Source organism: Ostrinia furnacalis, unplaced genomic scaffold, assembly GCF_004193835.3.
Source record: "Ostrinia furnacalis isolate ACB-3 unplaced genomic scaffold, ASM419383v2 OfSCF1376, whole genome shotgun sequence".
Taxonomy (NCBI): domain Eukaryota; kingdom Metazoa; phylum Arthropoda; class Insecta; order Lepidoptera; family Crambidae; genus Ostrinia; species Ostrinia furnacalis.
The window spans coordinates 226988-252615 of NW_021131615.1; the positions used below are offsets into that span (position 1 = coordinate 226988).

General features: G+C 35.3%; 1 protein-coding gene across 1 annotated transcript in view; it reads left to right on the forward strand.

Moving 5' to 3' along the window:
- Positions 1-8553: 8553 nt before the first annotated feature.
- Positions 8554-25628, forward strand: part of LOC114352469 (zinc transporter 2) — a 30515-nt gene continuing 13440 nt past the window's right edge. Inside the window, exons 1-2 of the mRNA XM_028304079.1 lie at positions 8554-8860; positions 23748-23914. Of these exons, the coding sequence (XP_028159880.1) occupies positions 8554-8860; positions 23748-23914 (474 nt within the window). The remainder of the gene's footprint in view (positions 8861-23747; positions 23915-25628) is intronic.

Consider the following 25628-nt stretch of genomic DNA (forward strand, 5'->3'; position numbering starts at 1 on the left):
ATATTATGTAGTAAGTATAAAATAAGGTTCCGGGGGTTAATTGTACCACGGGGTTGATTGTACCGCTACAATTGACCCCATGGAGACTGGTACAATTGTTCCAAGTAGGTAGTCAAGAGAACTTCACCTAAAATTCAGTCATTTTCACAGTGAATGCCAATAATTCGCTGTCGATACAAAGTTTAGAGCCTGGATAAACTATTGACAACAATACTTTGGTAACAAATAGCATATTGGGCAACTTATGGGCTCATATATGTATTTGACATAAAAACTTACTGCGGCTGGGCAAAAAACAAAAATCTTTCCTGTACACCTTCGTTTCTCAGCACAAGCGCCGCCGACTGGTGAGCGGATGGAAACACAAAAAGCGCATATTCTGACGCTATGCACACAATCTAACGTCGCTTGTATGAAGAAATATCGCCGATGGTACTATTGACCCGTGGTACTATTGTACCCGGTCTTCCCTACCTAATGTAAATACTGGTTAGGTTACAACACCACAAGAAGCCATAAAAAATCTCAATGTTTGCTTAAAGAGCGAATTTTTTTCGTGACATACTTATCGCTAAATCTGTTGTTTCTTTTAAACCCTGCCTGAGAAAAATATATTTTTGATGAACAAGATAATTTGTAAACTAAATAACTTTTCTTGTAAGAGTTTTCCTAAATAAATACCTATCTTAAAACATATAGAATTCTGAGCGACTGCAGTGGTAGGTATATTACCGACGCGATCCCAAGTACATATAACAAATACTCTAAATGTTATTATAGGTTAGGACCTGGAGCATAACACATGCTGGATGGCTGCCATTTTGGTTCAAATTAAACTAACTATGTAAGTAATGTTGTCAGTAGTCTAAGGATATTTGGACTAAATAAAAATATTTTCTTTCTTTTTCTTTTTATAGCTTCTAAGTACTGCACAGAACAATGCCCCTTCTATGTACGTTGTAGTGATAAGGAAAACTGTAGTTGAGAGTTTTCACTTGCAGTCCGCGTGATTAACGTGGAGCTAATTGCTTTGTATAGTAAGGTACTTGATACAAATAAGGCCTACCTAACTTTAAATGCTTATATTTCAATAAATATTAACGCTAATCAACAAAATCAAGGTTAATTAACTTCTTCCATCCTTTAATTTTAGCAATATTACAAAAAATAACACAATTTTTAACTAAATCTATTCAAAATAAGCAAATTACGAAACCACTGATTTTGGCTTTATTAAATCACCTACACGGAATAAGGCCTATATGATTCAAATGCCTCTAGACCTTAAAATTGTGATTGTATTAAACAAAATGCGGTCTCATAACATTAAACACGTCGATTTGTTTGCGTTATCAAAATTTTACATACCAAGTAAATAGAAATATACTCTACATCTCTAGATAAACTTAAATTCAACTTATTAAGAATTATACATAAATTATAGATAAAATTAAATATTCATAGTAACAAACTAATGATTCCTTACATATATTATCAAAAAAATTATCAAAAACAAACATTATTATTTTTTTGCATAGGGCTTATTACAACACCGTGTTCGAATAAGGCCTACACATAAAACCTTTCAAATAAATCAGTTTAGGAACATCATTTAGTCTTGAATTTTTGTAAACAAAATGAGACATAATTTTTTGTTAGAACCAGGGCATATAAAGGCTTCTGAATCATCTTTACGAACTCCTACACAATCTTTGTGATACCACCAAAAGCAGTCCTTTATGGTCGCATATCTGCTACTTTGTTTTCGAGACAGGCATGATAATACCAGCTTTTATTCTCCTATCCTTTAGATTTATACATACGGCCTTTTTTTTCTTTTTTTTTTATTAGTTTTGTATTTTGTTTGTTTTTTTACAGGTTTTGTTATGTTTTTTGACACTGTTTTCTTTTTCTTTTCTGTGCTGTTAGTAACATTCTTATTAAATAAATATTTTGTTACTCTTTGACTCATTTAGTTTAATGAATTTGTCCGTAAACAGGTGTTAACATAAGTATCTAATATGGCCTACCATGCTGAAATAAGGCCTAGGCCTTATTAGATATCTCGCTCTCGTTGTCTTTAAAAATTTACAAATAATGCATCTATAGCCAGTAGTACAAATTAAGGTAATTATTAGCTAGTAAGAAATATTTAGAAACGATTACTAAAAAAAGCATAATCAAAAACAGCGTCATTTTACCAAAAACTTAAGATGAAATCGCCGAATTTTTATAAGAGAGCACGAAATCACCCACCACCTTAGAAGAACGCATGCCAATTGGTGCTGGGATCGTGAATCGGGACGCTCTTGCTCTCTACTGGGTTAAAGGGCATTTGAGTACGTGTCCTTGAAGTATTATCCCGGTAGGATTTATTTATCTGTGTTTTCTGATGTATAGGCCTTATTAGAACGTAGGCCTTATTTGTATCAAGTACCTTATTTCTTCGTTACCATTCAAGGGGTGGAGATCCGGTCCACGCCTAGTTGTCCGATGGAGGAAAGGGGGAATAAATTGTAAAGTGCCCACTAACCGAAGGCTTAGTACAAAAAACTGGGGACCCACTTACTAAACTTTCGTTTCTAAAGCCCGATTTACACTTCAATAAGTACAGTAGCGAGCTAACTTGCTTCATTGACGAGTTAGGTCGCAAAAACGAGAGAACTTATTACTTAACTGACTGATTTCTTAACTCGCTACTGTACCTATTGAAGTGTGAATCGGGCTTAATTATAGAACAGATGTCGATTGTTGGTAATTCCTTGTGTACAAATGACTTATGATGACTGTTTTGCATCCTATTTAATTACATTCCAGTAAGGCAATGTTTAGTTAGCTAAATAGGAGGTTCAGAGGATGTGTGATTCATTTAAAGGTGATCAAAGGAAAATAGAATAGTAATTTAACTGGTGTCCACTTTGATCACCCAGGTCATCTTATCCATGGGTGGTAAAGGACACCAAATTGTCGCTTGGAGTCCACTTTGATCACCTGGGTGATCAAAGCCAGGCGATCAAAGTGGAATAGACCCCCTAACTAAAGTTATGGTATTCACGATGCATGGTATGGTCTAGCCCTTACGACTCTGGTTCACCAAAATGTTCCTTATAGAAAACTAAAGAGAACTAATTTATCCTTAGGTACAGTCACGGAATGAAAAGGTTCGTCAGTTTTCAAATTGATTCCTTCAACGAATCGCGAGCACATATTACCTTTTGAAACTATGTTACAGAATAATCTCGAGTTAGAGAAAATAATCTTTAACTGTTCGTCAGTAAAGTTCAAAATTATTCAGATCAAAGTTGTTTGACGATTTAACTTGTCAAGAAGATTATTATGATTGACAAACTAAAACCTTCTTGTTGGTTCAACCTGCCATTATTATCTATTAAAAAAAAAGTACATTTTGTAACATTGCACTGATGGGATAGAAAAATAAACAAGCAAAACCTTATTCGTTAGCAAACGTCATATTTATTTAAATGTTAGCAGCACTGTTTCTTGCACGGTTATGTTGGCAGGTTTGACTCTTACAGTACCTAGTGCAAGCGAAAACCGACACTAAGGTGACGAACCTTTTCATTCCGCGACTGTACTTTAGGCAATAAATCAATGTCCTACTTCGGTAAAATATCGCAATTAATATTCTACTTCGATAATAATTTACAAATTATTCTAAGTAATGTTTTTGCCAAATAAGCTACCCAATCAATAATAACTTCGACATTAATGTAACAAATTTCTCATTAATATACCAACGTGGATGTTATTTTACTTCAGACACAACAAATAAGACAAAGGCTTTTACTCGTTTCTAGGTCAATCAAAAAGTTATACCTACTTTTTGTCAACTAATTTCAAACGCCTTGTATGAAATAATAGGGCATTCAAATTATTGTTTCTTTGTAAATGTTTGAGACATTTAATAAAATATAACATAGAATAGTCGACACATCAGACGTTGTTGTAGCAAATTGACTCCTATTACCACTAGACAAGATGTCACATACTGTACTACAATAAGACATCGTAGACACAAGTCGCAGCCCTGTCATCTCCCTCAAAGACCTATCTCACATTATCAACCAAGCATGCATAATACAATTCTTTGTTACAGCTTTTAGTCTCACAAGTGTTACATTGGTCGTGACATCAAGGTGTCATGTAACCGCTTATTTTCTTCCAGTCAATATAAAGGTAACCCACTTTGCTGAAGCTGAAGATGTTAGAAACAAACAATCGACTTTTACTGCTCAACTTGGAACTTTGGATGTGAAGCAATCAGAAACATAATTCTGATAAGATTTAGCTTCGAAATCATTTCTATATAATTGAGTTTAAGAGTTGTTTGGCAGAGAACGCTTAAAGAAATAATTCTTGTATGAAAACTTGAATAAAATACTAAGGTAACAGACATTAAGTTACTGGAACAATTGTAGAATGAAATGAAAATGAATGAAAGTTGCAGAGTTGACATCTACGAACTGAAATATTATATTATGATCAAAATATCAATCAATTTAACGGAAATAATCTTAAAAACTGGACATGGACAATGAAAACGAAAATTCTAGAGACAATGTTGATATCGCTCGTTGAAGGAATCCCTAGAATATTCGCGTAGTAAGTACGCGGCATTGTGCGCGACAATTGAAATAGTAATGCTACAAAGGAACTATCCAAATAAAGCAATACTTTGTTTGGATAGTTCCTTTGCTTTGTAGCCAAATCTCTTTTCTACATTGAAAGAAAGAGTTCAAAAGCTGCTCTAAGCACTAATATTAAGAGAAAAGATTTGATTGTTTGTTTGTATTGAATGGACTCCGAAACTACTGAACTGATTTGAAAAATTCCCTCACCATTATTGCTATCTTACATTATTTTTGATGAACATAGACAGACGGGTCAGATATTCTAATGATAAATCATAACCCTCTTTTGCTTTGCCGTAGTCAGGTAAAAAGTAGAACACAAACAAAGCTTTCAGCATAAAACGTGATAAAACGACACAGAATAAAATGTTTAACAAGTAACTTTGTACCTAAGCGTTTTTGAATATTCAATTTATATACTCAAATGTTTTATTTAGGAAATTTCAAACGTGAATAGGATACGGTGGAACTACATACTCGTAGTTCAAAGTTTCAATTAGTTTTGTAATTAAAGTCGATAAAAAAGTAACTAGATTCGGTTCAATCGGAATCGAAATGAATTGGTTTTTTAATAGTATATTAAAAAAATTGTTTATTTTTATTAATTTTAGTTACATTTTTTGTCGATTTACGACAGCACATTTTGTTGCCAAATGGCATGTTTACCTACCTACAACTGTATAAAATGTAAGAGTTTAGCATGTGTCGTCCTTACAGCAAAAAATTGCCTTACTTAAAGTGTGAATCATAAATAAAACGAGCGGAGTACTATTTGGTTTGAAATATTTACTAGAGATTTGGAAACAACTTAATTAGAGATGAGCTGATTTAATTTGTTGCCAAATAAACATTTTTTATTTCTTTCTATTTATTAAGGATACCAAAGATTAATTTACTATTGTTCACCCTGTATTTCACCTCCAGGTCCCTAATCTCACTCAAATGTTGAGTTATTAAGTATTTAGTAGCGAATGCAGCAGAACTGTGGTTAATGGTATCCCTATAGAATTAAGTATGTACTACTATATGCGGGCAGCGCAGGACCGTTCATTGTGGAAAACCTTGGGGGAGGCCTTTGTCCAGCAGTGGACGTCATTTGGTTGAAACGTACTCCGGAAATGTGGTCACCTATCTTCCATTACTTCACTGGACACCCATCTGATGTCACCGCTTGGGGCATCTTAGGGACCACCAATATTCAATATCTTTAATGCATTCCATGTTGTTACATAAATGTAATAAATGTATTATGGAAAACCACAAGCTTTACTTAAGTTACTTAGAGTATCTCGTAGTCTAATTTCCCAGTAATCTACTTGACACTCAAAAATACGAGTATAATCTTAAACGACTGCTCCAAAATTCAAAAACATACAATAATTTGAAACTGGTTTAAAGTATGCTTAAGTTTGAGTTGGGTGAGCTTCGTAGCACACGAAAGTCGTAGCACAAAAAGGAATTTTGGAGATTTTATTTTTGATTAATAAATTTATTGCGATACTTACACTTGTGTATAATAACTACATACTTTGAGATAATACCTTGGATAGATAGCCATTGTTCAAACAAAAACATCTAAAAATAAGACCAAAACAATTTAAACCTTTACCTTCAACCTTCAGTATGGACTCTACTTTTGTCATTTACTAGTCGTCTAAAGTTTAGCAATCTTCTAACTTTTACGAGATTGAAACAAGACCGCGGAGTTGCTTTTCGTGTAAAGATATTTTATTTTGTATAAACGCTACATCTACATGATTTTAGAATCTTAGGTATTTCGCTGTAAGCAATAGAAGGTCATTTCAAATCTCATCGTTCTTACTTTTCAGCGGTTCATTGCGTTTGCATGAACGTTAAAATTCTGTGGTTGTGTTGACTTTTCCAGCTGAGTCCGGCCGCCGCCGTCAGTCGGGAGAAACTTCGGCGCACGACAGCCGCACCGCGCCGGAATCGCACGCGAATCGTACGGCCCTCGTAAACATATAGCGATAACGGTGTGGTGTTTAACATTAAACAGAAACAGACCTGTGTATCACGATGGATTGATTTGTGTCTATACTGAGAAATTTCGCGGGAATGGGATTGTGAGTTCGCAGTTTGGTGAGTATCGTAATTTAACTATTTCAATTTTCCAATCGTGGAAACTTAATTAACTTGAAAACTAAGTAAGTTTTACTTTTATGAGTACATTAAAAAACTACAAAAAGATGTCCAGAATTTTTATAAAGCAAAGGAAAAATGATCTTGTTTTTTTAAACTAAAACTTTTTCAGTAAGTTGCAACTCAAAGTACTTAATACAAAGTACCTACCTACTAAGTTTAGACTTTCCCAGATTAGAAAACAATACAATTAAATGCCTAATGATTGAGTAATTAAGGTACTTACACACCACCCAGTTTTTCTTTGATTAGCCAACATAAAGCTAACTGAAGCTTTCGTGATAATGAAAAAGGCTAAAAGAACAATGGCAGTAATCCCTAGCAACATGTAACGTTTAGAAAACAGAAATAAATAATGCTACATCATTTTTTGCTGAATGGCTTTGCTGTATTTGTTACGGAGGACTTATTTTTCAGAGGTATTAAACTTTGATTAATGATATCGCTTACGTAGCTTTATATTCTGTCGAAGTCCGGTACCAACCAACATTAATGATATTGGCACAAGCAAATTTGTTTGCAGAGCTGATTTTAATTACTGATTCCACGAAACCGGCTATCTTTTTTATTATTTATTTTTCCGTTCCCTGGTTTTTGCGTTAGGAAGTAACAAACCCCAATGATGTATGGACACATCCTCATAAACTTTCGATTTATAATATTAGTATGATGTAAATTAATATCTTTTCTGTATCTCAACTGACACTGAGTTGGCTATTGAGATGATCTTTGTTTTGTTGTGTACCTATTGTGTGTATTGTTTAGGTAGTGTGTATTGGATAGGTGTTGGTAGCCTTTACATACTTTGTGATATTGATAATTATAATTTAAGGGGCCTTAACCATATTGAGTGTTAGTTAATGGATGTTAACACTGTATAAATACGCTGTTGGTTTTTTTTAATTAAATGAGATAACAAATTGTATTTGTCACTAATTAGGCAATGGTCTTTAAATAGAAATAGCGAAGTTATAAGGAAACAGAAAAATATCTGATTTTTTTTGCAATTGTTTAGGTTTGTTTTTAACAACAAAGTGAAATCTTTTGGCCTACAACTCACGTGATGGAAAATGATGATCAGGCCAAAGTTGGAAGCGAGCTTCATCTGGAATCATCAACCACAGAGGAACTGGCTTGGCTCTCTTACCTTTAACTGCTGTTACAAAACAAAAGCTGTTAACATTGTCGTTATGGAGACTGACTAAGATAGTTTGTTCTACACTAACTATCTCAGTCAGTCGAGACTACATTGATGACAAGGATGCGTAGTCAGTTCAGTCTGCACATATTTGATGCCTACTTGAATTTGGTTATTCTTCTTACCGTTAGATAATTCCTGGCAATTAGTGATGACTGAGTTTGTTTCGGCGTTTCTTCTCAGCACTTGCCATATGTTTGTCTCGAAGCGCTGGTAGGGCCCAAAAGATAAGGAGACATGTAAAGTCACAGTGATAAGGGCTACCTTTTCTTTTTTCTTTTTTACTACATTTTGACGTTCATAAGTGCCACTTGTGGTCTAAACTGAATGAATATTTTTGATTTTGATTTTACAATTCGTGAGAAGCTGGGGTGGGTCGCTGGTAATGTGATACAATGTCATATAAAAATAATTGTATTTGCAGGACGAATGTCAATAAGTTATAAGGTATAATATCCTGTATAATAGGATAATATCATGTGTAACTACAAAAGACTCAGCTCAAATCACTATTCAGAATTTATTGTACCTCGTATGTTTACAATGATGCGAACATGCTACTTCGCAACCGTGCACTCGCTGCTGCAGTATGGTGCTGAGCTCTGGGGTCTCGGTGCCGACCGAGAACGGGTATTTAGGATGCAGAAACGCGCTGTGAGGGCCATTGTACAGGTATCGCAGCGATCAACTGTTAGGCCTCACTTCAGAAACCTAGGTATACTCACCCTGCCGTCCATAGTAATTTACCAGGTAGCTATATACACGCGCGAGAACCTGGACTCATTTGTGAGACATAGGGATCGTCACAACTATAACACTCGCTTCGCCGAAGCACTAGTATCGACTGCAGGTAGACTACGAAAGTCTGACTCTTTGACGCACGTATTGGGGCCTAAAGTATACAACCGATAGCCTAAAATAGTGAAAGAAGCGGTATCACTCCATTCTTTCAAATTTCAATTAAAAAAGTGGTTGATCGAGCAGGCGTTCTATAAAATTGACGAACTGTTTGGAATTTAATTATTATTGACACTGTTACCCACTATTTATTTTGACATTTAATTGACATTAATTCTATTTGTATTATTAATTTATTTGGACATGATGTGTATTTATTTCTTATTAATACTGCAATTGTTTATTATTAATAAGAAAATATATTGAAAATTTGACATGTAATGAACATTATGAATAAATTTCTTATTCTTATTCTTAATTTTATTAATATTATTAGGTATACGTGACAAAAACATCATATCAACTGTAAAAACAAATATTTATTACAACTAATATAAGATTGATATGCTGAAATACGAAAATTTCTTCCAAACGAAGAAACAGGTACTGTCTTCGTGTAATGTGTGCCCACATGATATTGGCAACGTGGCTATAAATAAATTGCTAAAGAAGAAGAAAAACATTGAAAAGCTTTACTAATTTGTCTATTGCGTCATGCTTTTATATCCAAACATTTTTATTTTAGAAAATATTTTAATGAAAAATAAATAAACCAGCCAAGTGCGAGTGGAACTCGCGGGCTGAGCTGATCTTTTTTCTCTCTTTTCCTACACTGCGTTGTTAAGAAACACAATTTTCCTTATCTATAACTTGTGTTGTAAATGTATTGTAAGATCATAAGCTTCTTAAAAATGGTTCATAATTACTGGTCGTATAAATTCTTCGTAGATTGTAATATCCCAGCTAGAAAGACTAATGATTGGTAAATAAAGGTTCGTTTTTGTTATAAAACTTCAATTTTGTTATAAAAGTAAATGTACAATGTAAATGTTAGCCTTCAAGACTTTTTCCTGGATGGAGTATAGTATCTTAAAGCATCTTTTAATTTTTTTTATACTAATCACGTGCAAATTATGAATCAATTATATTGCGTCATGCCGTGTCAAGTCCAACGAGGTTCTAGGGCGCTGGAGGTAACTCAATGAGGGCTATCGTTTTTATACTTAACAGTTGGCACCCCTGGCGATTGACAGGACCTTACTCTACAGTGGCGCCATCTTGATGAGTGCAAATGCGAAAGTCCTCCTACCACTTTCGCGCTCACCAGTTGGTGCCACTGTCTTCGCTACTAGCAAGTGACAGGACCTTACTCTACAGTGGCGCTAACTGGTGAGCGCTAAAACGATAGCCCTCATTGTCTGATGCTGACACGTGGGTGTTCCTAACAATGCTAAAGCCGTATGAACGTATTCCTAGAGCATAGACCCGATGCAAACATAATAGCATCTGTAAGATATTTTGAGTTCGCCTTTGCAAAGCTGTGTTGTGCATACAGAGAGTAACAAAGAGGAAACTCAAAAGCTTGCTTAAAACGGAGTACCTACACGCGTACGAAGTCGCAGGCGGCTGCAAGTGCATGTATACTTTTGATTATCATCTGCCATTAGCAATGAATCGAAGTTGATCCTTAGCCCTTCTCATATTTTCTTTTGATTGGTTTCGTTGCGGATCAAGTGTCATAATTCCCCTGGGATTATCTTAGCCTTCGAGGGATGCTTTCTGATCCGCAGTAAAATGGGGTATAAAAACTGAAAGATATATTTAAAGGGGTTAATTAATTTTATAGCCACGATAGCTGAACGGTGAATAGTCGGAGTGGCCGACTCGAGATCCGAGGAACGCGGGTTCGAATCGGGACTATTAGTAATTTGTGCAATACAAACTGATAATAATCCTTAAAAATAATACTATAACTATGGCTAGGGCTAATTTTGTACCGCCAATTATATTCTCAGTTAGCCCTAGGATTGACTGGAGGAGAATGCCGCATGGCATTTAGTTCGCCTTAGGTATATACCGTGATTTAAGTGCATAAAAGTTTTAACCTTCGGCAGGCAACACTTTTTTTGTATACGTAAAAGGCAACAGGGGTGACCAGTCACCCCAAAAATTCAATTTAAATAAATAGCTTTGTGATGAAAAATCAAACTAATTAATGATAAGATCTATTACTTTGTTTCATTATAAAACTAAAAATGCTTTCATTTAACAGTTTATATACTCTTAATAATTATTTTTTTAACATTAAGCACAGTTAAAGCAAATATCTTTGCGATGTTGAGGGCATGAGGGTAGTTGTCATTTTATATGAGATGTCTTAACTTTTTTGTCCAGATTTCTTTGACACAGCACTCACCTTGCCTGTTTCTGTAACTTTGCTAAAGGTGCACCCTCAGGAGGTCCCTAGTTCATATTTAGAATGTCATGTGTAATTGCTCTATAATTCTCGTATCTCTCGCAGCAGTTACTATATTTCGTCGTGATGTTTGACTCCAAGGTGATGGAACCAAGAAGACCAAACATATCCGTTCTTACATAGTAGCACGTTATGTTCGAATTGTGCTAGTAGAACGTCATCGTCGTAACAATTTTTCGCTATTGGAAATAAAGTCTTCCTCCTCCGACTGAACTGAGATATTGTCTTCAATTTTGGGAATCTTATTATCATTTGAGCAGCGTATATCATAGATATTGACATCAGCAAGTCTATAAATGTATTTTTCGATTTGACCATCCGAAAACAAAGCCATTTTTACTCCAAAACCAATCATTTACTTTAGCAACACGAAAAAATAAAGTATACGTAAAAGGCAACAGGGGTGATGAGTCACCCCAGCAGTGTCAAAATATCAAAAACAGGAACCTAACGCTGTATGTTGACGAATGCGACTGATAGCTTTCCCTCTAATTAGAGAATAGACCAAACGACAGAAAGGCACAACATCAGCAACTAAACGTATCAAAACTTTTTTGAACTGGTGGGGTGACCAGTCACCCCTGTTGCCTTCCGAAGTTTAAATAAATACGGTCGTATACAACATTCAAAACACTCATCAAATTAAATTTCGATTAAAATTCCTGGCAAACCCATTAAGTACATTTTAAGTACACATTACAAAACTCATTAGTAGGTAGGTACGTTGACGTATGAAAGTACAATGTTATTTATTCAAAAAGCCCAAGGCAAGCTTATCGACTGCTCCGCGTGTTGTACACCGTTTTGCTTTCAGATAATTCTTTGTGACAGGCATTGATAATGTATGTTGTTGTCCGTGAAATCTGCGAGCGGAAAGTTGTCATTGGACCCGCAACAAAATTAATCAGAAGAACATAGGAGGAGTTCGAAGTTAAGGTTCGACTTCCCTCCATTGCAAAGCGGATGACAGGTGTCAACTTTGCTAGATAACATTTAGTACCGTAATTTTATGATCTCTGGGAAAATACTCTTTTTAACTGACTTCAAAAAAGGAGGAGGTTCTATGTTCGGCTGTATGTATGTTTCTATGTATGTTTCAAATTATTTATTCCTAAAATATACATTAAATCCAATTAATAAGAGAATACCCACATAATTAAGTAAGGTAGATCTACCTACATTACTTAGTCAACAGTATCTTTTCGCATAAAGTTGTTTAATTAATTACACGAATCTGCTGTAACAATATATCCTTTGATAATACAAATACACAAATTGATAAGATGCGTAGAACTAAATACTGTAATTATTTCCGCCTTCTATTTCTGGATGACGAAGCTAAGCTAACTTAATCAAAGCAATTAGTAGTGCACGAGTAGAATAATAATTACAGGAAGTTCATAAGATTGAGTCGTGTGGTTCCGGCAGAGGAGAATATAAAAACACTATTTCACTACTACCACAGATCCATATCTACAGGGTGTTGATTTCAATCCTCGCCATATTTATTTAGGTGATCTATTATGACATAAATAAACGTATTATCCACCAAAAAAATTACAAACGGAAGTGGAATTTTTAGCGAATATTTTCCGTCTGACATCAACTGTTCTGTGGTTCGCAATACTGCAATACGTTTACACTGCGGCACCATGTAACGTAGCTACGCGGATTGCTCGCTTATCATGTCGAATAACCTACTGAAGGTAGCCACCTTTTAAGTAGGTAGTGTAAATAGGTATTTTTCTTTGACTAACTAAAGTTCTTCATTTTTTTTATGCTTGGTATGGACTGCGGTGTTTAAAGCAGGGCGTTGAGCTTCTTTCTGTTGGAAATATGTGGCTTAAAACAGAAAAATAGCAATTTATGACATCAAAACCAGACGTGGCAGTTTGGGCTCTTCGCCAGTATGCATGACCGCGCACTAAAAGGGTTATGTTTTTGTAACTAAGTCATAGAGGTTAAGATTTATTGATTTTGCTATCTTTTACTTCTAAGGCCTTGCGTGTTGCCAAGTTTTGCGAGTCTAGGTCAACAGGAAATACCTAGGTTTTGACTTATTGACGACTAGGTATTAAAATTTGCGCAAATACTTTGGTTTTTTATCGCGTTGACTTAGAAGATCTGTCATACATTTAATGTAATTTATTTACGTATTCGCTAGCGAGGACACCTAACATAAACTCATGGTAAGCACACAGTTCTTTGTTGCTCTATTCCACTAGGTATATTAACGTTATGATTGAAAAAGACAGAATTGATGCGTACACGGGTTTTTATTTTTTCCTTTCGTGATATATTAAACCCTAAAAATAAACCTTTTAAGTTTGATTTCGCTTATGATTTTTGCTAAAGAAGTTGCCGAACAATGACGTACTTTTCGGTAAGTATTATGTCCTAAAGCCTGGTCCGTGAGCACGTAGAATTTTGTCCTATGACCCCAAGCTACCCATCCTTATCGCTCGCGCGTAATTATTATTGCTGTCGCGACTGTGCGACGGGCGCCCGCAGTGCGTGTGCGAGCTTGGGGTCATTGGACAAAATTCTACGTTCTCACGGACCAGGCTTTAACATATTTCATTCCTGACAATATATTGTGAGTTTCTCTTCGACATGGTAATTTCTCTCTGACATTATTTTTTTTTTAAGATTTTTTAATCGATTAATAATTGTAAACTCTAAAATCTTGACATTGTTTCTGGATTCTTTTTAGCATGTATGAAAGGATATAAGTGCGATTATAATACTAAATTATTGTTGTTTTATCCTTTGTTACCGCTTTAAAAGCAAATAAATTATTCTATTCAATTCTTATTTCTAATACCTCTCACAACCCTACAAAATACCTCCTGCTTGAAAGAGGAAACGAACGAACGAGGTTTTTGATCGATGGATGGAAGAAACAATTGAAAACCCGCTTGGGTTCTATTCTAGTGAGTGAATAGTAGCGTAACCTATCTCCCACTCGCCCAAAAATACGAGCAAAAGGGGCATACACACATATAGAGGCGATGTAGCCATATTGGAAATTGTTCAGCGATTTTTCACTCGTGTATTCAAAACTCTCGTATACCGTTAAAATCTCAGATCATAGAAGGGAATAGATGTGAAACGGGGGCGTGGCGCGTGTCTCCGCGATATGCCCAGAAACGAACATCGCCCGCGACGCTAGGTTAGTCGCGATTCAGTCGTACTGAGGAAATGTTCTCCGATATTGTTGGATAATGCGTCGTAACGTGCAATAACATAAGTGAAACGAAGAACTACAGGAACAATGAAGTCATTTACCACATGTAAGTATTGCAAATCCATTGGTATTTTGCTTATAAATAAAAAAAACTAAACATTTTTACGAACGAATTCAGTGCCGTGACATTTACTGCGATATCGAAATTAGTGGTGATAAAAATTCAAACACGTTGTACATTGACGATTTAGTTAGCAACCACTTTATGTCATGCGTAACTACTGCGCAATGTATTTTATTTCTTCCGATATCCACTGACGCGTGAAAATACACAGTACGGCCGCATGTGCCGGTCGTAACATAGTGCAGGGCTCGTGTTCTAATACGGTTTCCTATTATCGATAAATAGAAGTAAATTATTATTTTCTATTTTCTAATTTTGAATGAAAAAATCATGAGTTGCTTGCGATTTTTAAGTTTTTACAAAAACAATAACAATAGTAGAAGGGATTAGTAACTGTCAACTATGTAATTACTATAAGAGCTAGTTGAAAGCCTAATATAGGCATTATTTTTGATAAACATAGGCGGTACGAATTTCGCCATAATTAAAAAGTTAATGCGCGATAGTAGTTAATAATAATTACAGTGATCCTGTTATTATTATTAAAGTAAATAATAATATATTACCAATATTGTAAATACTGGTAAAAATCGCAAGTACCTACTTAACCCATGACTTTTCATACAAACTTTGTCAGTCTATAACTTCTATACTCCATCGATAACGACATTGAGCTTTGGTTGGGGTAAATTAATATAAGGTAACTTCATTTAGTCCCAATAATTGATTCTGAGTTTTTCGTCCATACAAAATGGAACTGACTCCTTTATGCAAAAATCGTTAAAGAACATAATAATAACGTATAATAATAAAAAGGTTTTCATACAAGCATTTTTTAAACCAATTTCGAGCCTTGCCCCCAGGATTTAAAGTATCGATATCTTATCGACTCCATTTTATCTTTCTTCTCTCTAATTGCTTTTTTCAAAGTGTGCGTCACGTCACGCGGCCATTGATTGGCCATAAGGCACGCCTTCTGGCCAATCACAGCACTTTTAAGCCGGTTGCACATGTTGTCGTAGACTCTCAGTCGCTTTGTTTTTACACAGTTGAATGTGTGTGTGGGAGCTGTGGTGGGGGAAATGTGGGGACACTGGTTCTCGTTGTAGTTACGCGCGACTTCATATCTATTCTCTTTCTATGATCTGAGGTTAAAATTGAACGTCTCCAACATTTGAATGTGGCCGTCACCTATGCCGTCACCTTATATTGTGATCAATCCGAATTATAACAATAGGCTAATTTTATTAAACTTTATGGGCAAGTTATAATTTTGATGGTATGGATTTTTTTTTAAACAATAGAATCATTATTTGATTATTTATAATCTAAGCAATTTGGTGTGACGCGTGGCCGTACTTTAGTGTTCACCGCACTCGGTAAAGGTAATTGGTAGATATAGATATTTTTTCTAATGAAATAAATGAAGAAGTGGGAAGCTTCTAATATTACTGTCTGGTTGATGATACAACCGATACTGATATTTTTCGTAGACATCGAATAATGTTTTTCTTCAAACTTCTGTTATCTCAGCTCAGCCAATCTGCCGGCGGCGTTCTGACTCCGCTCGCCTTCTTCTATTTACTCAAGTTTTCCGATTTCAGACGCAAACGGAAGCGATCTGCAATACAGCAAGTCTGTGAACGGAAAACAAAATACACATACTTTATCCACAATATAAAGGATACAACATAAATCTGACCAGCTAAGAATACAAAGTGGTTTATGGTGTAGGTACTAGCTTTTGCTTGCGGCTTTGCCTGCATTCCGTTCTGTCACAGAATGTTAATTTTTCGGGTTAATATATAGTCTATGATACTCACAATAATGTGGCTTTGTGTTGATAGAAAATCGGTTTAGTAGATCCAGAGATTTCTCTCTACAAACTTATTAACTTTATTTCTTTATAATATTAGTATACTCGTAGATTAAAACTCGTCCCAGATGTGCTGGTTCAATTACATGGGCACAAACAAGAAAAAGTTTGAGACACCAGTTTAAGTTCTGCAATATTTTACAGCTATGAATCGCAGGTAGATTGAAATAAAGAAGATTAATCCAGTGTCTAAGCTCAGTTGGAAGGGCAGTCGCCCGGCAAGCGAAAGGTCGTGGGTTCGGTTCCCGCCTTAGGCAGTTCGATTTTTTCAAGTTGTTTATTTAAAAAAAATGTTTTAGAAGCGTCTTTAATAAAGACGCTTCTAAAACAAAATTAACAGAGTGACATCTAATATTGTTGTGATAAGTGATATAAAGACTCTTTATATCACTTATCACAACAATATTAGATGTCACACTGTTTAGCTTGTGATATTGTCTGTACAGTTGATCAGGTATAATCAAAGTTTGACCTTAATTATTGGAACCCACATGAAAATTCTTCTATAGAAACTTTATTGGCTTTTAATTAACACTAGAAAGACCAAGGCAGTCAAATTGGCGGCAAAGCAATTTCATTGTTAAATATTTCACAAACTATGTTTTTGTTTCTTTTCATATTTTATGACTTTTCCTAATTTGCTATTGTTAAGCTAAATCTATATGAAAAAGAAAATAACAGTATGTTGTATATGAGTTTCGATGACAAATACCTACTAAGACCGCGCACCGTCAATGTGGCGGCATAATACATATAAAGGCGGCGATAAGATTAGTAAACAACGATTTTTTTAAACTAATGTGGGTACTTTTGTTTTTATTTATGTTGAATTGAATTCTGAGTAGGTAAGTTGTTACTGCCTAGCTTGTTTACATTTTACAGTAGACATTGGTTTCGTTCGGTGAGCAGTCGTGGTTATGTGGTTTCGAAACTAGTACAACCCTATTTCCAAAAGGGCCGAAACGTAACCACTGACAACTTTTTCACGTCTCTAAATTTGGCTAAAAAACTAATGGTCGAAAAGACTAGTATAATTGTTGGAACAATGCGGCGTGCAAAAGAGAAGTACCACCGATTTGTAGAGGTATTCTTACTATAAGATATGAAACTTTCATAATGAAAACCGAGACCGATATAACCCTTACTACCTATCAAGGAAAACCAGTAAAAATTGTTATTATTTTGAGTATATTCTACACCCCAATGTAAGCATAGGTACTGATAAAAAAAAGCTGCCTGAAACAGTTGAATTTTATAATGCTACAAAATTTGGTGTAGACATCATCGATCAAATGGCACGCAAATACACCGTAAGAGCTGGAAATCGGAGACTTTTTTTACAATATACTTGATTTAGCAGCTATAAACTCGTGGTTCTATATCAAAAAGTCACAGGAATAAAAATTTCTCAGCATCATTTTATCCTTCAACTAGTGAGCGAACTAAGTGAAGAGTATTTGTGAAAAAAATCCACTTCAACTGCGACTCAGAGACAATAAACTAATTCTGAAACAAGTGAACCATGTACTACAAACAATAAGAGGTGGCAATGTCAATTCAATAGTAATTGTAAAAAAAATGAAACATGTAAAAAAGCTGTTTGTGGAAAATGTGCAAAAGAGTCTAAAAAAACTATTACTTGTTACAAATGTTACTAACTTTAATGCTAAATTGTTTACTACTATTAAAAAATAAATTTGTATTATTTTTATTTAATTTTTTTTTTAAATCTGTAATAATTTCATAAGTATTCTCACTTAATCTCTAGTACCGTCAAATTGACCGCTGCGGTCTTTGAAGGTATAGCATGTAGCCCGGCCCTTCTAGTGTTAAACGATAAATTCTTAATAAGCTCAAATTCTTAGAAACGGAAAACTAAAAATACTGTTTTGAAATATTCATGAGAATATAAATAATAAATAAATAAATCTTTATTGGCAACAAAAACACTTACATGCACAAACATTGCTGCGTTAGCAACTGCATTAGTCAAGGACTGTGTCGCAGTTGCTAGCGCCCACCTCATACAGGCTGACATTGCAGACTTAAAAGTATTTTTGTTTTAATTTTAGTCTTAATTTTAACTTCTATTTTATAAATTAAATAGTTAAGTTTTACACATTATTTAGAAGTAGGTACATAACTGTGAGTGTGTGTGTATAGTTCGTGCTGAGAGTGCAAGTTTCATTATGATTAGATTTATTTTATGACGATTTTAGAGAAAACCTCTAGGCAGGAGTTAGAGTTTGCCACCTTTGAATGGTCTCTAGACTAGCTTAATAATATGCTAGTCTACGTAACTGTAACTGTGTGCTAACTTTGTTATAATTATGTAAAGAGTTAAATAATATAAGGTGTGCAATATGTAATGTATTTTATAAGATATACCTAAATATTATTATGTATCATGAGCAATTGTTGTGCTTAGTTATTTGTAGTGCTCTCCTTGTCTGGGTGTCCACGGAAGATCAGCGTCAGCGCATTATCTACTGAGATGCTACGACACCATGCTGAGTACATACCTTTTCAGTATTATTGTAAATAATTTTAAGTATTGTTGTAACTGTATTGTCGATGATACTGAACAAACATTTTTTCTTTCTTTCTTACGTAAATTCACAGGTTCAGCGCGATGAATCCACGGGACCCTGGGCTGAAGCCCAAATAGCCATATAGTAGATCCGGCCCTGTCCAGTCATCCTGTATATTTGTTTGAAATTGAAAAATGACAAGTCTGGATATCTAGTTACACATTACAGATGTGACTAGACGCCCGTCTAGCTCATTCTTTATTTATCTCCAGAAACAGAATGAAAAGATAAATGATACAGTCGACTTGTTTGCGACAAAGCAAACAAATAAGTCTTCTTACTCCATAAGCAAAGTTACTTACCTAGCACTTACTTAAGTACTTATTCCCAAGTTTTACGAGTTTATCTAGCGAAAGTTGTTTCTAAATCTAGCGATTGTTTACGTCTTGAGGGATAATTAATTCATGATCTGAACAGTTCCGTATTTATCGAATTCTTATTGTTATTATTAAGTGTAATAATATATGTAGTAACAGCTGGAAACGCTTCCCAGCCCCAGTTATACAGTCAAATACTTGGGCATCATGATTATGTACCTTTGTTGTAGAGTGATCTTGCAACAAAAAGATGTGGTGCTAAAAGCTACAAATTAATAAAATCAGTCATAACCATTTATTTTAGCAACATTAGGTTACCTATACTCTGTGTTAATTATTATAAGTAGTACTTCGTGTTATGGAAATGAGATGTTTAAAATTTACCGAAGGATTTATGGATACTTCTGTAAGCAAATAAAGAAAAATGATTACTTAATTAAATCACTACTGACGTAGAAAGTTTGGTGTCAGTAGCAAACCTAATTAATTACAAAGTTTCTAAATTTTATTTGCACTAACTATGTTCTTGGGCTTGAATACTAAGCGAGTCTGAACTGATCGAAATCCGGGCTCAAAAACGCAAATCTGCTGGACCAAACAACCTAATGTGTGCTGGGATTGGGAATCCTAATTGATGCGCAATCCTTTGTTTCCACGAGGGCATTTCAATTTAAATTGTTTGCCACACTTTGGTTCTATTTTGAAGCAAATATTTGGGATGTGCCGTCGACTGTACCTCTCCAAAAATGGAGCGCGTTTGGCTTGTGTGGATACTTACATTGAAATATTATTTAGGGGTTATTAAAAAGACACCAGTCATCCTGCTATTAGCTGTGGAGAGTAGAGGAAGGTGGAAACATTGATTTTTCGGATAGATCCAGTTTATTCTGTAACCTAGTATTGGTACCGTTTGAAATAATCGAGTGAGATGAGATCAGTTATCGTGATTACAAAGTGAGAGAAGCAGATGTCAAGGACCCACCAAAGTTTGGTCTTTTCGACCAGGCGACACTTTGGTGTCCTTTGATCACCTATGGATAAGATCACCTAGGTGATCTAAGAGTACCTACTTCTTATCCATGGGTGATTAAGTCCAGGATCAAAGTGGAACAGGTCCAAAGTTTAAGTTTTAACGTATACTTCTACTACTCTACTTATCATTTAAAGAGAGGGATAAAACATTTCGATTTAAAACTTTTCTAAGCTATATTCACTCGCCTACGCTGTTTCAGTTTTAAAATTCTGCACGGTTTACCTTGCATTAGGTGTACTGTACCTACTTAAAAGTTTTAGCAGGATAATAAGTTGGATTCTATTTTTAGCAGGATAATCTCGATTGTTCATCCAAATCGGAATAATAGGGATATTTTTGGGTTTGATTCATCTGGGACATAATTATGGGATACTTACTCGAACTGTAAAATCACTTAGAATGAGTTGCACCATCTAACTTTTTTTTTTTATGCATAACAAGGCAGGTATTTGACCACAATCGCACCTGATGTTAAGTGGGATGCAGTCTAGGATGGTACATATCTGCCCTGTAAGTGCTTATTCACTCTCGCTTTGAAGAGGCCCGTATTATAGTTTTCGGGAAAGACAGCAGCAGGCAACGAATTCCAGTCCCTAGCTGTTCGCATTATAAAAGAGTCATCGAAACGCTTAGTGCGAGCTGGTGGAATGTCAACAATATAGGGATGGTACGCTAACCTGCGTCTGGTTCCCCGATGATGGAAGGGGGCTGGTGGAATTAATTCGTGTAATTCTTTCGCACATTCTCCGAAGTGTAGCCTGTAGAAAACCGATAGGGATGCTACCTTACAACGATATACCCGTAACTATGACGATAACCGGTGCTTTTTGTATGGAGTTTGACAGATTTTTGACGTTTGTTAAAGTTAAAGTAAGAGCCAGCCTTACACCCGTATTCACAAACGATACTTACCTATGCAAAGCAGCAACGCTATGCGAAATGAGACATTTCTCAATGCGTTCCATATGACAAGCCTTTCAATTCATAAACAATACTTAAACGACCCTTGACTATGCAAAAATCAGAGTGTTGAATAGAGTTCTGTGATTGGTTCGCTTATGTTACGCACTTCACTCCGCTAACTGACATGACATTCCTGTCATTCAAACGGTGCAACGGTTTATAAGTGTCGTTATTTTGTGGATTTGTGAATTAAATAATATAAATAAATATGGATAAAACTACAACTATCAGGTTAGTATGAATATTTCGATTAATAATAATAGTGAAAATCATGTTTCAATCATTATTNTTGTAGTGCCGTGTGGTGACGGCAGAGTAGAATACATTTGTCACCAACCCCTACTCTTCCCGCGGGTGTCGTAAGAGGCGACTTAGGGACTACACAACAAACAGAGAATGGGCAGCAGCGCTCTCTGAAAAACATCAATCTTTTAAACTGCGATCTCCAACCCGCCTGCCAAGCGTGGAGATTATGGCAAATCCCTCCACCATAGTGGAGGAGGCTCATAGTCCAGCAGTGGACTGTAAAGGGCTGTTGATGATGATGATGAAAAAATTATTACTCGCGTCCCTGTTTCAAAAATGGATGATAAATTACTTATCCTAGGATGTCCTTTTCCGGGACTCAAACTATCTCTATACCACATCAAAACCGGCGTGAAAGCGTAACAGACAGACTGAATTACATTCGCATATAATAATACATAGTAGGGATTACACAAATAAGACTGTGAACCAAAGTAATTAATTAAAAAGACGTTAATTAAAATATCAACCATATTTTTCAAAAAGATTGAAGTGGCTTTTAATTTAATGAAAGATAATCCTTCATGTTAATCCTACCTACTGACGCTTTTTTTGGCTTTTGGGTTAAACTTAAAAGGTGACCTAAATTGACAGGATTTTGGAGCTTAGAAACCATAACGACAAAGGATTTTTGTAGGTAAATTGTTTAGAAAAATTCCTCAATTTCACTGATTGTTTTTAATTACGACTTACAGCGATATTGTAAAATATTTGAGAGCATTTTAAACATAAAATATATCAACTTTATTCACTGTATGTATACAGTATGTGTAAGGATCAATTTTTATCGTAACTTATAATTTACTAGCTTTCCGCCCGCGGCTTCGCCCGCGTGGAATTTTGTCTGTCACAGAAAAACTTTATCGCGCGCGTCCCTGTTTCAAAAACCGGGATAAAAACTATCCTATGTTCTTTCCCGGGACTCAAACTATCTCTATGCCAAATTTCATCAAAATCGGTTGCGAGGTTTAAGCGGGAAAGCGTAACAGACAGACAGACAGACAGACAGACAGACAGACAGAGTTACTTTCGCATTTATAATATTAGTTGGGATTAATCAGTCCATTTGCTGTTATCTTTTGTATTTATTAGTTTTTATGGCTGATTATGCCGTTTATGTTATAAATAACCTTTTATATTTTAAATCAAACATTTCCATTATGCTTACTTTCAATATTTCCCCCAGATTAATAGTCTTGGCAAATGTTGTTTACATTTCTACACTATTATGAGGAAAGATTTTTGTTGGTATTGAATAGGCTCCAAAACTATTGTACTGATTTGAAAAAATCTTTCACCGTTAGTATCCTACATTATTCCTGATGAACAAGGCGGTACGAATTTCGCCTAGTTTTATTATGTTTTAACGAGTCTTCGATAAAAAATACACTAAATAATGCTATTATTTCGGAGGCAATATCGTAACATTTTCGACGTGTAATATTCATTCGAATAATAAACCAAGTGGAAACATCGATTAGCATGAAACAGCGCGTCTGGCGCCCTTCAATGTTCAACATTTCACGTTAACGACAGTTAAAAATAAAATTAATATTGAAAGCAGGGCATGTTGTCATCTAGGGAAGATAAAAACGTTGCTTTTTCAAGTGTGCATTATTTGATCGCCTTCGTTGGTCGTTTACTCTTCTATGTTAGCGATTCGCCCGCTTGGACTTGGATGTCTTGAAAGTCAAGATCCGTATTGTAAAGCAACGCTCAAAACTAGGTTCAATCTCGTTAAAGTTTGTCCTGTGATTTCTTCTAAAATTATAATTAAAACTTGAAATTCAACCAATCAGAGGCCTCACTCAATCTATGTATTTAGGTATAACTTCTACAATTAATTATAGTGGGCTCAATGAAAGTTGAGGCGATGAAGTGTTCACACTGATGTAATATTTGTAACAACACAACACAATAAAGTTCAAATATCGAATACACTAGATACCTTGTTCTTGTAAAATGTCTGCAACCGAGACAGATGCACTTGTCAGTCAATTACGCAAGACGTCATCGCAGACAGCATAATACATTTTACTAAGCAAGTCTTTGCTTGGAGTTTATGGCCTCAGCTCTCTTTGCGCGACCTATAACTTGTTTTTTCATTGAAGCTGACTAAACTTGAGTCTTTTTTCTGAACGTGATATTCTATCTTCCACAGGAAACCTACACGGATGTGCCGGTATCGTCAGGGTCAGAAGCGCCGGAGCACTGCCACTGGAAGCCGCAGTCGGAGCCGCCCAGTGCGGTCCCACAGCTGGTCATAGCGCTGGTGCTATGCGGGTTCTTTATGGTAAGACTATTTGGCGCCTCTTTTTATAGTCTTGGCATACTGCCGGTAGATGTGCAGCTTGACATTAATAATTATCTAGGTTGTAAGGGGATTACATATGCATACGTACATTGATAAGACTGCTGGCTCACAGCTTAAAATACACTTGAAAATTGGTGAGCTCACAGTGGCAAACGAAAGGTGCAATTCCCTCCTGAGGCAATCATCATTTCAAATTTTACATTGGTTTGAAAAACGGAGTTGCGTTGCCACAATATGCCCTGTGATTGAATAGAATATTATTGATTCTCACTCATATTGTGGATATAGGGGCATTTCACGCGAAGCGGACAGCGAAAATCAAGTCAGGTTTTGGATTTTGTTCATATTTGGATTAAATGTACTGCTATATAATCTGAATGGATGTGCATCATTATTTTTTTTTTATGAAGCTTAGTTTATTTTTTATGAGCGTTCAAAAAATTGGTAAAATTTTAGGAACAGATTTTTCTGAAGCTATTACTGCTATTATTACATTTGATTAAAAACAAACTGACTATTGGACTTTAGAGAATAAATAACTGTGTTTCTTACTATTTACTACAAATTTGAAATTTCTTTTTTGTTCACATAGAAAACCGGAAGTAAAGTTTTAAAATCGAATTTTACAAAACTTCGGTATTTTTAATTTTTTTTATTTTTATTTTAAAACATACCTAGTAGTCTATAAATAACGTGTGTAAAGTTGTAGAATGGAGTCTGTATTGGTTTTTGATTTAGACGCAGTACAGTGCGAGCGCGCCGCAATGAGCGTCATACTGGCTATCGACATTTGGCTACTGTATAAAAATTATTTGTTCGAAAACAACTGAAACGTTAATATTGTTGCATGCATACTCTTAAACAATTATAATTTTGACTCGGCGAACTTCGTACCGTCTAACAGACAATGATTGTTGGCATTGAGATGGTATTACGTCGCAGACCACCCACAACTTATTGGATAATACTATTAAAACATTACCCTTCTTTTTGGGTAGTCGGGATATGTTAGTCCGGGGTGCCAGTTAACTTCATGCCAAATTTCATTAAAATCTGTTCAGCCGTTCTTTGTTTTATACATAAAACAAAGTCGTGTTAGTTACACGATTTATAAGTCAAGAACGGTTCGGCAGATTTTGATGAAATTTGATATGGAGGTAGCGAGCCAACTACCTAAAAAAGAAGAATTATGTTTTTAGTGTATTATTCAATAAGATGTGATGTGGGTAGTCCGCGACGTAATACGCACCATCTCAATGCCAACAATCATTGTCTGTTAGACGGTACGAAGTTCGCCGAGTCAAAATTATAATTGTTTAAGAGTATGCATGCAACAATATTAACGTTTCAGTTGTTTTCGAACAAATAATTTTTATACAGTAGCCAAATGTCGATAGCCAGTATGACGCTCATTGCGGCGCGCTCGCACTGTACTGCGTCTAAATCAAAAACCAATACAGACTCCATTCTACAACTTTACACACGTTATTTATAGACTACTAGGTATGTTTTAAAATAAAAATAAAAAAAATTAAAAATACCGAAGTTTTGTAAAATTCGATTTTAAAACTTTACTTCCGGTTTTCTATGTGAACAAAAAAGAAATTTCAAATTTGTAGTAAATAGTAAGAAACACAGTTATTTATTCTCTAAAGTCCAATAGTCAGTTTGGTTTTAATCAAATGTAATAATA